Here is a 17,337-nt window from a genome sequence, read left to right on the forward strand (position 1 = left end):
AGTGTTCCAGATTTTGGCCATTCTAACATGCATGTAGGAGTATATCGTTGTTTATTTTGTGGATCATGCCTATAGTGTTATATCCAAAAATGCATCACCATACCCAAGGTCATTTAGGTTTTCTCATTTATTATTGTCTAAGAATATTAGAGTTTTGCATTTAAAAATTTTGGTCTGCAATCCATTTTGAGTTAATTTTTGTGAAGAGTCTGAAACCGAGTAGGGCCCTGTGGGGCTCCCAGGCACAGAGGCCTTTCTGTCCCCCATTTCTTGTAAGCAAGACTTTCTACATGCATTGATTACAATTCCTAAGGAAGAGCTGTCCCTTCTCCATTTATTTATTCAGTCACTAAGTAACAGTCTATTTTTTATTCTTTGTGTTATAATCCAATAATATTATTGTTTATTTTGTTGTTTAAATTATTCTAGATCTGGCCATTGGGAGCTCCTCTGAAAGGTTGGTTCCTCTGACTTGACATGTATTTCCTTATCTGCTGGCCCCTCTGGATCAATGTGTATTTTCCTGGCCCTAGCTCTACAATCGATCACTTCTGCAAGGAGGCTTGATTCCTGTCACTGGAGAATGGTGTTTAGAAACTAGGACCTGAGGGCTAGGTGTGCTCGGTTTCCAGGTGTCACTCATTTAAGACTCAGCAGTCAGAGCGAGGAAATATCAGATGTATTTGAATTCATGTGTACACACATCTATACTTTTGTATCTATCTGTATATATGTTTAAAAAAATACATTTATACTGAAACCTCCAACTATAAATCCAGAAAAATAGGGTTCATTATAACCTTCCCATTCACCTTGCTTAACTGAAACTTTCTCAAAAAACCTGGCTTTATCTACAATGTATAGTATTCACTTATTTAAGGGTGTGTGTGTCTGTGTGTGTTTAACAAATTTACCATCTTGAGCAATAGTTTCCAAAGTTATTTAGACCAGTTCATCCCCTTCCATACCATATCACTCATTTTTAATAATTATTCATGTATTTCATCTTGGGTTCCCCTGGAATCCTGGTTGATTTTTTTAACTGCATATAGTTAAAAAAAAAAATCACTCTGTATTGTATAGTTTTGTAGGTTTTATCAAAAGCATAGATTCATGTATCCAACAATACAGTATCACATCCCCTCAAACATTCCCTATACTACTCCTTTTGTAGTCAACTTCTCTCCCTACCCCTGGGAACTACTTATCTGTTCTCCATTTTCCAGTCTGAAATATAAATGTAATCATATCTTTTGGATTTGGCTTCTTTCAATTAGCAAAATTCATTTAAGTTCATTTATACTGTCATGAATTAAATTCATCCTTTTTTTTTTTTTTTTTTTTAAATTGCTGAGCAATATTCCTTTCTGCAGATGTACCAGAGTGTGTATATGCATTCAGCTGCTGGAAGGTTATTTCTGTTGTTTTCTTTGGGGGAAATTAGTGAAAAATACAGTTTCTGTGTAAGCATGGTTTTCAATTCACTTGAGTAAATTCTCTAGAAGCAAGACTGTTCAGTTGTATGACAAATACATATTTAACTTTATAAGAAGTTGCCAAACTGCTTTCTGAAGCGGCCCTACTATTTTGCATTCTAAGTAGGAATACGTGAGAATTCCTTTTGCTCTGCATCCTTGCCAGAACTTGGCACTTATAGTTTTTTTGGTTTTGTTTTTGTAATTTTAGCCACTCTTAACAGGTATGCAGTTGTATCATTCTGGATACAAGTCTTCTACTAGATCGCTGATTTTGTAAATATTCTCTCCTAATCTGTAGACTGATTTTTTATTCTCTGAACAGGGCCTTTTCATGGAGTGAATCTTAAACTTTGATAAATAGCTATATATCCATTTTTTATGGACTATGCTTTTGGTGTAATTCTCTAATGTTTTCTTCTGAAGTGTCACAGTTTTGTGTTTTACATTTGGATCTATAATACATTTTGAGTTAACTTTTGTACAAGGTATGAATTACACTTTGAGGTTCTGTTTTTGCATACTGACACTAAACTGCTGCAGCACCATTAGTTGTACTGACTGTCCTTACTCCACTGAACCGCCTTACTACCTTTGTAAAAAACCAACTGAATATATTTTCTGGGCTCTCTTTGACCTATGGTGCTCATCTTTTTGCCAGTACCACACAGTCTTTTAAAAAATATTTATTTATTTGGCTATGCCAGGTCTTAGTTGCAGCATATGGGATCTAGTTCCCTGACCAGGAATTGAACCCAGGCTCCCTGCATTGGAAACATAGAGTCTTAGCCACCAGACCACCAGAGAAGTCCCCCACACATTCACTACTGTAGCTTTACACTATGTCTTGAAACCAGGAAGTGTTAGTTTATCTTGTTCTCTTCAAAACTGTACCGGCTATTGTAGTTCCTTTGCCTTTCCACACGTACTTTAGAATCTGCTTGCTGATACCTACAAAAATCTGTGCTGTGATGTAAACCAGGGTTGTGTTTAATCTTCCAACCAATTTAGGAAGGAATAACATCTTGACATAGGTTTCCCTGGTGGCTCAGTGGTAAGGAATCTGCCTTCAATGCAGAAGATGTGGGTTTGATCCTTTTAGGTTGGGAAAATCCCCTGGATAGGAAATGGCTACCAACCTCAGTATTCTTGCCTAGAAAATCACATGGACAGAGGAGCCTGGCTGGCGATAGTCCATGGGGTCACAAAAGAGCTGGACACAACTTAGCAACTGAAAACAACGTATTTGGCTCTTTGGTTTCTTTCAACAATCTTTCATAGTTTTAGCATGAAAATCATATGGTTAGATTTGTAGGTATTTTTTGAGTAATGTTTAAATGATATTTAAAAATTTCATACTCCAACATGAAACTTCCACTTGAAGATTTTTTGGTAGGTTCTTTATGCTTTTCTACATATTATATCTTCTATGAATAATGTTTAATTTCTTCCTTCCAAGTATGTATGCTATGCATTTAATTTTTTTGCCTTACTGCCTCATCTAGGACTTCCAGTATAATGTTGAATATGAGTGGTGAGAATAAAACACCACTGTCTAGTTTCGAATATTATTTTACTACAAGACTGAAGTTTCCCCTTATTAAGTGTATTAGTTGCAGAATTTCTGAAAACAGTCTTCATTAGGTTAAAAAAGTTCCTTTCTTCTCCTAGTTTGGTGAAACTTATTTTTATTATGAATAAAAGTGGAATTCTTTTAACATGGTAAATTATAGTGATAAACTTAGAATCAGCCTTTGGTCTGACTCTTTTTCTCTACTGTCTGTTTTAAGTTTCATTAATTTCTGCTCATTTTTTCCTTTTCTTCTTGTTCCTTTCAGTTGTTTGCTCTTTTTTCTCTCCTAAAGTAAAAGCTTACTGATTTGGGACCTTCCTCTTTTCTAATATAAATGCCATCAATTTCCCCTCTCAAAACTCCTCCTAGTTGGTCTCCAAAATTCTGATATGCTATAGATTTCAAAATTTCATGTTCTTTAATCTCTATATGTGGCGGTTTTCCTGTTGTCTTTCTGTTATTGATTTTATTATGGTCAGAGACTGTAATCCATATGATTTCTATTCTTTGAAATTTGCTGAGGTTTTATGACACTGGATACCCTGCTGCATGTTGCAAGTGCACTAAAGAAGAAATTTATGTTCTCCTATGCAAAGTGAAGGGTTCTATAAATGTCTCTTACATCAGGCTGGTTAAATATTTCTCAGTCACCCAGATCCTTAACTGAATTTTCTGCCTACTTGTTGTATCAACTACTGAGAGAAGAGTGTTGAATATTCCAACTATAATTATGGATTTTTCTCTTCTACTTTTTAGTTGTATCATCTTTGTTTTCTGTATTTTGAATGTTTACTGTTAGTTGCATACACATTAAAGATATTTCTTGGAATATGTAATATTCTTCTTTCAGTTCAGTTCAGTCCAGTCGCTCAGGCATGTCCAACTCTTTGTGACCCCAGACTGCAGCACGCCAGGCTTCCCTGTCCATCACAAACTCCCGGAGCTTGCTCAAACTCATATCCATCAAGTCGGTGATGCCATCCAACCATCTCAACTTCTGTCATCTTCTTCTCCTCCTGCCTTCAGTTTTTCCCAGCATCAAGGTCTTTTCCAATGAGTCAATTCTTTGCATCAGATGGCCAAAGTACAAAGGAGTTTCAGCTTCAGCATCAGTCCTTCCAATGAATAATTCAGGACTGATTTCCTTTAGGATTGACTGGTTTGATCTCTTTGCAGTCCAATATGAATCCAAGGGACTCTGAAAGTCTTCTCCAACACCACAGTTTAAAAGCATCAATTCTTTGGTGCTCAGCTTTCTTTATGGCCCAACTTGCACATCAATACATGACTACTGAAAAAACCATAGCTTTGGTAGACAGACCTTTGTTGGCAAACATTTGTCAGCAAATATTCTTTATCCTTTTTTATTTATTTTTTAACTTTACAATATTGTATTGGTTTTGTCATATATCAAAATTCTTTATCCTTGATAATATTTATTGTGAAGTCTACATTGTTTGAACTTAATATGGCTGTACTAGCTTTCTTTTGGCTAATGTTTACATAGTATATTTTCCTCCATCTTTTTACCTATGTCTTTATATTTAAAGTGGAGCCCTTATAGACATTGTATAGTACGACCTTTTTATTTTTTTTAAAAAACCAATCTGACATTTTGTCTTTTAACTGATGTTTATTACCATGTTTATTTGTATAGTTGTATTAAAATCTACAATCTTGCTAGCTATATTTCATTTGTTCCATCTGTTCTTTATTTTTTGCCCTTTCTCCCATTTCTTGGGATATTGGAGCATATTTTGTATTTCCATTTTATCTCTATTGCCTTATCATTTATACCTCTTTTTATTTCCTACAGTTTTACTTGGGTTTACAATATCTGCTTTCAGTTAATTTGAGTTAAACTTCAAATGTATACCTCATCATGTGTAAAGACCTATAAAAGTATATTTCTAATTCTCTGCTCTGTCATCATGTTAGGTTGGTACAAAAGTAATTGTGGTTTCGCACTGTTGAACTTTGCTGTTTGATATTGGAATACATTCTTAAATAAATGTGGTTATGTCATACATCATTTTAATGTACAATTCTCACTTTATTTTTTTGCTAATGACTTACTTTGTGTGTATGTTAATCGCAGTCGTGTTTGACTCTTTTATTTTAGACTAGAGAAATGATGTTAGACAAAGAGCAAATTCGAGCAATTTTCTTATTCAAGTTTAAAATGGATTGTAAAGCAGCAGAGACAACTTGCAGTATCAACAACACATCTGGCCCAGGAACTGTTAACAAACGTACAGGGCAGTGGTAGTTGAACAAGTTTTGCAAAGGAGAGAAAGCCTTGAAGATGAGGCGCACACTGGCCAGCCATCAGAAACTGACAATGACCAAGGAGAGGATCATCAAAGCTGAACCTCTTACAACTACAGCAGAAGTTGCCAAAGAATTGAACACTGACCATTCTACAGTCGGTTGGCATTTAAAGCAAACTGGAAAGGTGTAAAAGCTCGATAAGTGGGTGCCACAGGAGCTGACTGAAAAATAAAACTGTCGTTTTGAAGTGTCATCTTCTTTTATTCTATGCAAAAATGATGAATCATTGCTTGATGGGACTGTGATGTATGACAAAAAGTGGATTTTATATGACAACCAGCAATGACCAGTTCAGTGGTTAGACTGAGAAGAAGCTCCAAAGCACTTCCCAAAGCCAAACTTGTACCAAAAAAAGATCACAGTCACTGTTTGGTGGTTTGCTGCCTGTCTTATCCACTATGGTTTTCTGAATCCTGATGAAACCATTACATGTGAGAAGTATGTTCAGCAAATCAATGAGATGCATCAAAAACTGCAATGCCTACAGCTGAAATTGGTCAACAGAATGGGCCTAATTCTTTTCCATGACAACATCTGACCACACATTGCACAATTAATACTTCAAAAGTTGAATGAATAGGGCTACAAAGTTTTGCCTCATCCACCATATTCACCTGACCTCTTGCCAACCAACTACCACTTCTTCAAGCATCCTGACAACTTCTTGCAGAGAAAATGCTTCCACAACCAGCAGGAGGCAGAAAATGCTTTCTAAGAGTTCTCTGAATTCCAAAGCATGGGTTTTTATGCTATAGGAATAAATAAACTTATTTCTTGTTGGGAAAAATGTGTTGATTATAATGATTCCTCCTTTGATTAATAAAGATATGTTTGAGCCTAGTTATAATGATATAAAATTCATGATCCAAAACCACAATTACTTTTTCACCAACTTAATATATTTTATTTCTACATGTGCTGTAAACACAAAAGTCACTGCCACTACTTTTGCTTTAGAGAGTCAACTATCTTTTGAAGCAAGTAAGAAGAGGGAAAACAGCCAGATCTTGGTTTCTAATAACATTCTCCAAAAACAGGCCAAGGTTCCTCAGAGAAATGCCTGATTGTAGAACTGGAGCAGAAAATACACAAGATGATCCTGAAGCATTCCAAAGTAACCAGAAAATAAAACAGTAACTCCTCTACCTTTACCCCCGCTAAAAAAAACCCAAAACAACAAGGGTATATAAAAGGGGACAGGAACCAAGTGAATAGTCCTCAATAGCTAAAGCTGGAACAATTTGAGCAACAGAATAAACCAGCACTGGTAAAATCATATATTAACAAAATTTAGTACTACTACAACCCAAAGTATAAAATCAATGTACATGAGTTCATATTAATATAAATAAATGATTAAATGAGAGAGAACAATAAGTGACCTGTGCAGAAGAACTCCAAATAATGTATAATCTGTCCTAAAAGAGGTGGAATATAACCTCCATTCCTTATATGTGGGCCTCACACAGTAAGTTCCTTCCAAAGTGGGCAGTATGGGAAGGGGTAGCAAGTGAAATACTACACCAGCAAGGTTATCAAAGTGATCAACAGTCATGGAAATAGTATGTACCCTTGATATAATGTGATGAAGAGGGCACATTAGTTCCATGACCTTCCTCCCTCAAATGTGTAACACCAGCCTAACCATGAGGAAAACATCAGAAACACTCCAACTGAGGAACATTCTACAGCATATCTGACCAGTACTCCTCAGAATTGTCAAGGTCACTAAAGTAAGGAAAGTCTCAGATAAATTTCAAAGACAAGAAGAGCCTAAAAAGACATGACTACTATGTCTACTACTACTAGACATACTACTATTCAATATGGTATCCTGGATTAGATTCCAGAACAGAAAAAGACATAAGGTTAAAAACTAAGAGTATGTGAATACTCTTAGTTTAAAACAATGTATAAATGGACTTTATAACAATTTATCAACATTGACTCATTAGTTGTAATATTAATCTGTTAGTAACAGGAGAAACTGAGTGTGAAGCATATGGGAACTTTCTATACTATCTTTGCAATCTTAATTTAATTTAAAACTGTTCTAAAATTGAAATTTATAAAATGGAAGACAAAATTAACTTTATTTTTAATCTTCATTTATTCCATTTCCATTCTTTATTTTTATTTATTGTACAGACCCAAAAATTTTCTGGTAGCATATTCCTTCTTCCAAAGGACATCCTTTAATATTTTTTGTAGAGTATGTATGTCTCTTGGCAATAAATTCCCACATTTTTGTTGAGAAAGTTTTTATTTCTTTTTCATATCTTGAAAGATATTTTTGCTGGGTACAGAATTCTAGGTTGAGAGGAGGTATTGCTTTGTTTTTTGTTTTCTTTTGACTCTTCTCTTTACATTTCAGTTTGGGTAATTCTGTGGATGGATTTTTATAACACTGTACAGGAGGCAGTGACTAAAACCATCCCCAAGAAAAAGAAATAAAACAAAGCAAAATGGTTGTCTGAAGAGGCCTTACATATAGCTGAGGAAAGAAGAGAAGCGAAAGGCAAAGGAGAAAAGGAAAGATATACCCATCTAAATGCAGAGTTCCAAAGAATAGCAAGGAGAGATAAGAAAGCCTTAAGTGAACAATGCAAAGAAATAGAGGAAAACAACAGAATGGGAAAGACTAGAGATCTCTTCAAGAAAACTAAAAGATACCAAGGAATACTTCATGCAAGATGGGTACATTAAAGGACAGAAACAGTACGGCCCTAACAGAAGCAGAAGAGATTAAAAAGAGGTGGCAAGAATACACAGAAGAACTGTACAAAAAGAAGATTCACGGCTTCAACAGTACATGAATCGAGAAAACCCTCAGATGTACAAACTGGATTTAGAAAAGGCAGAGGAACCAGAGATCAAACTGCCAACATCCGTTGGATCATAGAGAAAGCAAAGGAATTCCAGAAAAACATCTACTTCTGCTTCCTTGACTACGCTAAAGCCTTTGACTCTGTGGATCAAAACAAACTAGAAAATTCTTAAAGAGATGCAAATACCCCACCACCTTATCTGCCTCCTGAGAAATCTGTATGCAGGTCAGGAAGCAACAGTTAGAACTGGACATGGTACAACAGACTGGTTCCAAATTGGGAAAGGAGTACGTCAAGGCTGTATATTGTCACCCTGCTTATTTAATTTACACACAGAGTACATCATGTGAAATGACAGGCTGGATGAAGCTCCAGTTGGAATCAAGATTGCTGGGAGAAAATAAATATCCTCAGATATGTAGATGATACAACCCTAATGGCAGAAGTGAAGAGGAACTAAACAGCTTCTCAATGAAGGTGAAAGAGGAGAGTGAAAAAGTTGGCTTAAAACTCAACATTCAAAAAATGAAGATCATGGCATCCAGTCCCATCACTTCATAGCAAATAGATGGGGGAAAATGCAAACAGCGACAGATTTTATTTTCTTGGGCTCCAAAATCACTGTGGACAGTGACTGCAGCCATGAAATTAAAATATGCTTATTCCTTGAAGAAAAGCCATGACAAACCTAGACAGCATATTAAAAAGCAGAGATATCACTTTGCTGACAAAGGTTCGTCTAGTCAAAGCTATGGTTTTTCCAGTAGTCATGCGTGGGGGTGAGAGTTGGACCATAAAGAAGGCTGAGCACCAAGGAATTGATGCTTTTGACCTGTGCTGCTAGAATAGACTCTTGAGAGTCCCCTGGACAGCAAACAGATCAAACCAGTCAATCCTAAAGGAAATGAACCCTGAATATTCACTGGAAGGACTGATGCTGAAGCTCCAATACTTTGGCCACCTGATGCGAAGACCCAACTCATTAGAAAAAACCCTGATGGTGGGAAAGATTGAGGGCAGGAAGAAAAGTGGGAGACAGAGGATGAGATGGCTGGATGGCATCACCAGCTCAATGGACATGAGTTTGTGCAAATTCCATGAGATGGTGAAGGACAGGAAACCCTGGTGTGCTGCAGTCCATGGGGTGGAAAAGAGTCAGACATGACTGAGAACAGCAACAACTTCTGTTTATATTTCAGTTTGGGTGATTTTTACTTACAGTAGACCTACAGGTCTTCCTCCTGCCAGGCCTTTAGTGCAGAGTCTGAGTTAATTTAATTAAGAACTAGGCTGAGTTTGTGTTTCGTTGCTGGTATTGTTACCCTCAATATAGTTACCACAGGCCTCAAATGCCTCTGGAGGCAGTGGGAGACTGGTTTGCTAGAGGTTTTTTTGCTTGTTTTTTCCCCAAAGAAAACTGCTACATTCTCAGTTTTAAGCCTTCTCCTTTGTGTTATGCATCAGGCTGCAGCCTTCTCAGAAATTCTGCCATGATATGGCACTGTTCCTTCTTCTTCACCACAGGCTGAGAGAGTTTCCCTTTCCCATTGCCCCAGTACAGTGGGAATTCACCAGTCCCCTAAGGGTGACCATTTGCGTTGTTCATCTCTTCATAGATTAAGACTCCTACTCCATAGGAGTGAAATAGAAGTACCCAGAGAAAACTTTTTGCCCATACTGTAATGGTGGCTCTTCCCCTATCCCAGCTGTATACCAAAAAGGAGATTTTTTTCAGAACATTCCCAATTTTTTCTGCAAGAGAGAATAAGACTTGCCCTATATCACTATCCCAGAGGTTTTACAGAGCTCTGCCAGTGAACACTTGGTCTCCAGAAATTCACCAATCACCCTAGCTTAATTTATTATCTGTGTCTTGCCCAGATAAGTTTGTGCTCCAATGTTCTCTCCCTGCAGTATCTGTCCCTCCCCAGAGTCTGGGCCAGCTGAGTGCCCTGAAATCTCAATACTACAACGTGTTCAAGAAAAACTATGAACTTGCTTGTCCAACATTTTTTAGTGTAAGGCTGGGAACAAATTTTCAGTTTTCTATATCTCTGAATGAAAAAGCACTTTGCTTTTTGACTTAATGAGTTTCAGTTTTGGCTCTCTTTTGTACTATGTTGGACCAGTACTGACCTTTCCCTTGGTCTCCTTATCTTACCTAGCGAAGATCACAGTTGGAGCTTCAAATGATACAATGCACATAAAGAAGTCTGGGAATCCATAAAGTATTATACAGTGTAGAATAATTATCTAAACCTTGATAGCACTGCTTTTACTTAAAAATCTATCAAATGGCAAGTTCAGCAGCTGCATAGTAGAAAGACCACCTGGTACATCACATTGATTATTTGAAGTCAGACAGATAAAACTTGCATATATAACTTTTTCTGTAGAAAGCTAAGGTGATAAACATTCTCCCCTTCTTCATAGACCCAGGATACAAAAGCAAACGAGGCTGGAACATTGTTAAGGAATAGAGTGGGAAGACCTATATTCTTTATAGAATTAAATGGGAAGGTTATTTGAGAAGGAGTAAACAAAAAAACTTATTAGCAGAAGTTTTTACACATTCTTTCCTATTCTATAATAGTTCTCTTTGTATGTAGAACTTTCTAATAGAGTTTTTATTACAGAAAAGAATATGCTAAAGATATTGAAACTACGCAAAAGCACAGAGAAGTACTTAAGTCAAGTTTAATTTATCAAATTGAGGATGAGATCTCTAAGTAAAGATTTCAGTCCAGTAAATGAAAATTAACATAATAACTTCTCCATATTTAGCTTTAATTTAAAAACCATTAAGTAGGTTTATCTCCGTTTTTTTCATAATCTGTTTCTGTATATTTAAAATAGACTTGTCTCTTCAAATGCTAATTTCCAATAGAAATACTCATTAGGAAAAGGTCTAGATCCCATGGAAGTATAGAAAATTCCAAAGGAAAACATATACTCTGTATAAAATCCATGTTTTAAAGAATGAAAGGTTTTAACGTACCAGTGGAGGCATCATGCCCTTGCTGGAAGGGGGGATGACAACTCGAAGATCTGGTTTTCGACTGTTCATTCCAAGACTGCCACCACCTGGAGGAGGGGGAGACTTCGTAGGCATAACTTTGCCTAAACTATTTGCACCAGTAGTTCCGATCAAATTTGGAGAAGCTCTTGAGTTTACAAATCCATTCCCTGGAAAAAAGAGAATTCATTCTTTACATGAAACGAGTCATTAAAATACTTTGGTACAAATGTATTTTCCTCAGCCCCAGGTTTCAAGTGAATCTTATAATACTACTCATAACCATCTTATCTTGGAATAAAAAAAAAAAAAAAAAAAAAAAAGTCAACCTAGTCTGAAATACTTAAGACTTAACACCACTTGTTTCCAGCCTTACTACTTGGACCTGCTCAGAGAAACTTGAAACACAAGATGTTCCTAAAAGGGTCTCTCTGACTGAGGGACCAAGATGATGGAAGATATAAGAAGATGCCTGAGACCAACCTATTCATTCATTCTCACAAGAAAACAAGGGCATTCCTACTAAGTTCAGAGCATCTCCTTAACTGAAGCTTATTTAGCACTCAGCTCTAAAGCCTTATTTTCACCAAGTAGTTCTTCTTTACAGCTCTACCTAGTGCTGTTCTATTTCTTTAGCTGCCACTCGGGTCTTCATTAAGTATTTGTGATTACTATAAATTTAATCATCTAATTCCTACTTTTTAGCTTTCCTTAAGAATTAGAAAAATAGAGGAAAACAACAGAATGGGAAAGACTAGAGATCTCTTCAAGAAAATCAGAGATCAAGGGAACATTTCATGCAAAGATTGGCTCGATAAAGGACAGAAACAGTATGGACCTAACAGAAGCAGAAGATATTAAGAAGAGGTGGCAAGAATACACAGAACTGTACACAAAAGATCTTCATGACCCAAATAACCATGACAGTGTGATCACTTACCTAGAGCCAGACATCCTGGAATGTGAAGTCAAGCGGGCCTTAGGAAGCATCACTATGAACAAAGCTAGCAGTGGTGATGGAATTCCAGTTGAGCTATTTCAAATACTAAAAGATGATGCTGTTAAAGTCCGACACTCAATATGCCAGCAAATTTGGAAAACTCAGCAGTGGCCACAGGACTGGAAGAGGTCAGTTTTCATTCCAATCCCAAAGAAAGGCAATGCCAAAGAATGTTCAAACTACTGCACAATTGCACTCCTCTCACATGCTAGCAAAGTAATGCTCAAAATTCTCCAAGTAGACTTCAACAGTACATTAACTGTGAACTTCGAGATGTTTAACCTGGATTTAGAAAGGGCAGAGGAACCAGAGATCAAATTGACAACATCTGCTGGATAAATGAAAAAGCAAGAGAGTTCCAGAAAAACATTTCCTTCTGCTTTACTGACTATGCAAAAGCCTTTGACTGTGTGGATCATGACAAACTGTGGAAAATTCTTTAAGAGATGGGAATGCCACATCACCTTACCTGCCTCCTGAGAAATCTGTATGCAGATTAAGAAGCAACAGTTAGAACTGGACATGGAATAACAGACTGGTTCCAAATCAGGAAAGGAGTACAACAAAGCTATATATTGTCACACTGCTTATTTAACTTATATGCCAAGTATATCATGCGAAATGCCAGGCTGGATGAATTCAGCACAAGCTGAAGTCAAGATTTCTGGGAGAAATATCAACAACCTCAGATACGTATATTACAGCACCCTTATGGTAAAAGTGAAGAAGAATTAAAGAGCCTCTTGATGAAAGTGAAAGAGGAGAGTGAAAAAGCTGGCTTAAAACTCAACATTCAGAAAACTAAGATCATGGCATCTGGTCCCATCACTTCATGGTAAACAGATGGGAAACAATGGAAACAGTGAGAGACTTCAAAATCACTGCAGATGGTTACTGCAGCCATGAAATTAAGACACTTGCTCCTTGGAAGAAAAGCTATGACCAAACTAGACAGCATATGAAATTAAGACACTTGCTCCTTGGAAGAAAAGCTATGACCAAACTAGACAGCATATTAAAAAGCAGAGACGTTATTTTGCCTACAAAGGTCCATCTAGTCAAAGCTATGGTTTTTCTATTAGTCATGTATGGATGAATGTGAGAGTTGGACCATTAAGGAAGCTAAGCACTAAAGAATTGACACTTTTGAACTGTGGGGTTGGAGAAGACCCTTGAGAGTCCCTTGGACTGAAAGGAGATCAATCCTAAAGAAAATCAGTCCTGAATATTTATTGGAAGGACAGATGCTGAAGTTGAAACTCCAATACTTTGGCCACCTGATGTGAAGAACTGACTCAATGGAAAAGACCCTGATGCTGGGAAAGACTGAAGGCAGGAAGAGAAGGGGACGACAGAGGATAAGATGGTTGGATGGCATCAATGACTTGATGGACATGAGTTTGAGCAAGCTCTGGGAGTTGGTGATGGACAGGGAACTTTGGCGTGCTGCAGTCCATGGGGTCACAAAGAGTCGGACACAGCTGACTGACTGAACTGAACTGCTAAGCAAGTCAACTGGATATAAAATGTTCATCAAATAATAATTTTATGCAAAAGCAGGAAGGTTTAATAGAAACCAACAGAATGGAAGACTGACATTAATAAGTACAGATTAAAAATATTTCTCTTAAAAACAAACATGAATGTGTGTTCTTAATTTCTCTGATAATATATAGAAGATTCTTATTTACTTGATTTGCACTCAAACCTGAAGGATAAAGCAGTATTTCCTCTCAAATACATTATAAAATGATGCAAAGGTATAATTTAGAAAAATGCATTATCAAGAAATATTAACTTTTTCCCTGAGGAATCTATGATGTTTTTCAGTTAGATATGGTACCAGAGCAACCCATGAGAATTAAATTACAAGAACGAAAGGGGACCTAAAAGCACAGTATTTCTGAGTGTGAAGTCGGAGTCTATAGCAGATGATTACAAGATGATGTAAAAAGCATTTGGTAACTTGCCAGACTGAAACAGATGTACCATTCGTTATTTTGTGGAGTATAGTGATATACTACCTAACGTATGCCACCTTACTTCCAATTCATTTTTTATGACCAAAAAGAAGATATTGTTGGGACAGACTTTTGAAGTATATACTTTTAAGTATATAACTCATCTTGTCACAGCTTAAAAATTTAGGAATAAAGTACTGACTCTAAATGAATAAACCCAATATAATGTGACTTTTATTAAAATGTGTTTTCAGGCTTTATGATAGCTTATGCCTTGATACCACTGTGACAAAAATGCTTAGCACTGAATACTATACCTCTAGAAAGTTGACAAAGTTAATCTTAATTATGGTCCTATAGCTCTAAAGCAAGTCATTCAATTATATCAATCTGGCTCCTATTTCAGAATAGCTTATCAGCTCAAATACTGCACTGAAGTGGCTAGAAAGCACTCCCATGTTCTTAATTCTACTCTTCTAGGGCTTATTACTATGAATCTATCTGAGAAGTTGAACTGACATGGAAAGGATTTTGAAAATCTCAAAGGATTCTGAAAAATTCATCCAAAGCAAGGTTAATAATTAACTCTGTCATAGTTGACAAGTTTTTCATAAAATTAAACTTTCAGCAGATTACTCATTAAAAAGTAAATAAATGAAAATATATTTACATCTATAAAATTATGTCATTTGTATAAAGAAATTAAGTTTCTAAAATTTAAAAAGACCATGGGTTTTAAAATCACTGATGACTTATTTACTTGATTCAATGAAAATTCCTATATGATGAAGAACATGGATTCTGTCCATTAAACACTTAGGATCTAAAACAGAAAATCATGAGATTCAGGTTCTTCTGTATTTCCTCTAAACCTCTTCTGAGTGCACAGTCCCTGAAAGGCTACATTCTCCTTCTCTTTTAGAGACTTCATGCATCCCCATGGGTTCAACTTCTGCCTCAAAATGACTCTTAAATCTGTATTTCTGCTTTGTGTCTCCTAATTTCCAGGCTACACACAATCATGTGGTGGGAAGTTTCCCCCAGATATGCTGCTGTCATTTCAAACTCAACCTGTGACTGTTCTACTGTTTCCTCCATCCTGCCCATCCTCACTTTCACAGAGCTATCAAGCTTTGCTAGTCTTTCTTTATAATCCCTTTCTCCTTACCTATCTCTTCTTTTTAAGTGTCACTGACTCTGTTGTAATGCAAATCCTTATTACCTTCACTCAACCCTATCAACTCCAAGATCTCACTGAGCTCATTCTACTCCTGTATATTTTTTTCTCTTTCTCTACATGTTTTAGAAAAGTGAAATTGCTGGATTTTGGTGATTTTACTTTGCTTGATCTTTGAACATAGGCCCAAAGTTAAAGAGTTCCCCAAATCATCTGAATTACAGCATTACCTGAGTATTAAATGAAAATTCTCTCTAGAGAAATTTACTTAGTAAACCATACTCAATAAGCAGATTGCCTCCATGATAAATGTATACAATTTATAATACGTGCAAAACCAGCAGGTTTTATTTGGACAACAACATATATAATATACTCACAAAATCATTTTATAAGAAAAAAAACAAATGAATGCTCTAATTTACTATAATAATTTTATGACTGAAGAGGTACCATATTGTCAAGGCTGCATTTTGTCACCCTGCTTATTTAACTTATATGCAGAGTACATCATGTGAAATGCCACCAGATGGAAGACTCACAAGCTGGAATCAAGATTGCTGGGAGAAATATCAACAACCTCAGATAGGCAGATACCACTTTAAAGGCACAAACTGAAGAGGAACTAAAGAGCCTAGTGAAAAAGTTGGCTTAAAACTCAACATTCAAAAAACTAAGATGGCATCCAGTCCCATCACTTCATGGCAAACAGATATGACAAGATTTTATTTTCTTGGGCTCCAAAATCACTGTGGATGGTAACTGCAGTCATGAAATTAAAAGACACTTGTTTCTTTGAAGAAAAGCTATGATAAACCTAGACAACAGCATATTGAAACGCAGAGACATCACTTTGCTGACAAAGGTCCATACAGTTAAAGCTATGGTTTTTCCAGTAGTCATGTACAGGTGGACCATAAAGAAGGCTGAGTGCCAAGGAATTGATGCTTTTGAATTGTGGTGTTGGAGAAGACTCTTGCGAGTCTGCCCTTGGACTGCAAGGAGATCAAACCAGTCAATCCTAAAGGAAATCAACACTGAACATTGACTGGAAGGACTGGCGGTGATACTGAAACTCCAATACTTTGGTACCTGATGCAAAGAGCTGACTCATTGGAAAGATCCTGATGCTAGGAAAGACTGAGGACAATAGGAGAAGAGGAAACAGATGATGAGATGGTTGGATGGCATCACTGACTCAATGGACATGACTTTTGGCAAACTCTGGTAGATAGTGAAAGACAAGGAAGGGTGGTGTGCTGCAGTTCATGGGGTTGCAAAGAGTTGGACAGGACTCAGCGACTCAACAAGAACAACAAAGTTCAAAAACTAGAAAAAAGGAGGGAAAACACATTCCCACTATTCTAACTATTATAATCATTTTAGGTTTCTTCTCCTTTCCATGTATATATTTTTGGCATAGTTTTAAATCACAACTAAAAAGGAATTAAGTTGAAAATTTTAATTTACTTAATTTTCATATGTTGAATATGTTTATATTTTCTTGTTATTCCCTACTAGAAATAAAGTTGGAAGGAACCTTTGCATAATCTGATTGATTTCTTTAGGATAGATTCTTAGAAATGTAATAACTTACACATTTCTTACACATCTTAGAGGAAAACAGGTGTTTTTATGACTACTGAAATATATTGTCAATAACTTTCCAAAATGACTGCTACTAATTTGCAATACTACAAACACATAACAGATCATCAGCTTTACCCACCTTCATCAGCTTTTCATGTCACAATAAAAAGTGGCAATAGTTGGCAATTACTAGGTGGGGATTTTTTGTTTCATTTTTATTTGAATTTATGATTATTATCAACAATGAACATTCTTTTCAATTTTAAAAATACTAGTTGGGTTTCTTTTCTGCATTGCACATTTAAGTACATTAAATGTTTATCCATTTATCAAATATTAGATGTGGCTTGTACTTTATCTTCTTCTCTTTTACATTTTTATTGGAC

General features: G+C 36.3%; 1 protein-coding gene across 11 annotated transcripts in view; it reads right to left on the reverse strand.

Moving 5' to 3' along the window:
- MEF2A (myocyte enhancer factor 2A) overlaps nt 1-17,337 on the reverse strand; it is a 180,783-nt gene that overhangs the window by 15,817 nt on the left and 147,629 nt on the right. For all 11 annotated transcript variants that reach the window (XM_070358430.1, XM_070358433.1, XM_070358427.1 and 8 more), the window contains one exon: nt 11,206-11,393. In XM_070358430.1, the coding sequence (XP_070214531.1) occupies nt 11,206-11,393 (188 nt within the window). The remainder of the gene's footprint in view (nt 1-11,205; nt 11,394-17,337) is intronic.

Source organism: Bos mutus, chromosome 21 (genome assembly GCF_027580195.1).
Source record: "Bos mutus isolate GX-2022 chromosome 21, NWIPB_WYAK_1.1, whole genome shotgun sequence".
Lineage (NCBI taxonomy): Eukaryota > Metazoa > Chordata > Mammalia > Artiodactyla > Bovidae > Bos > Bos mutus.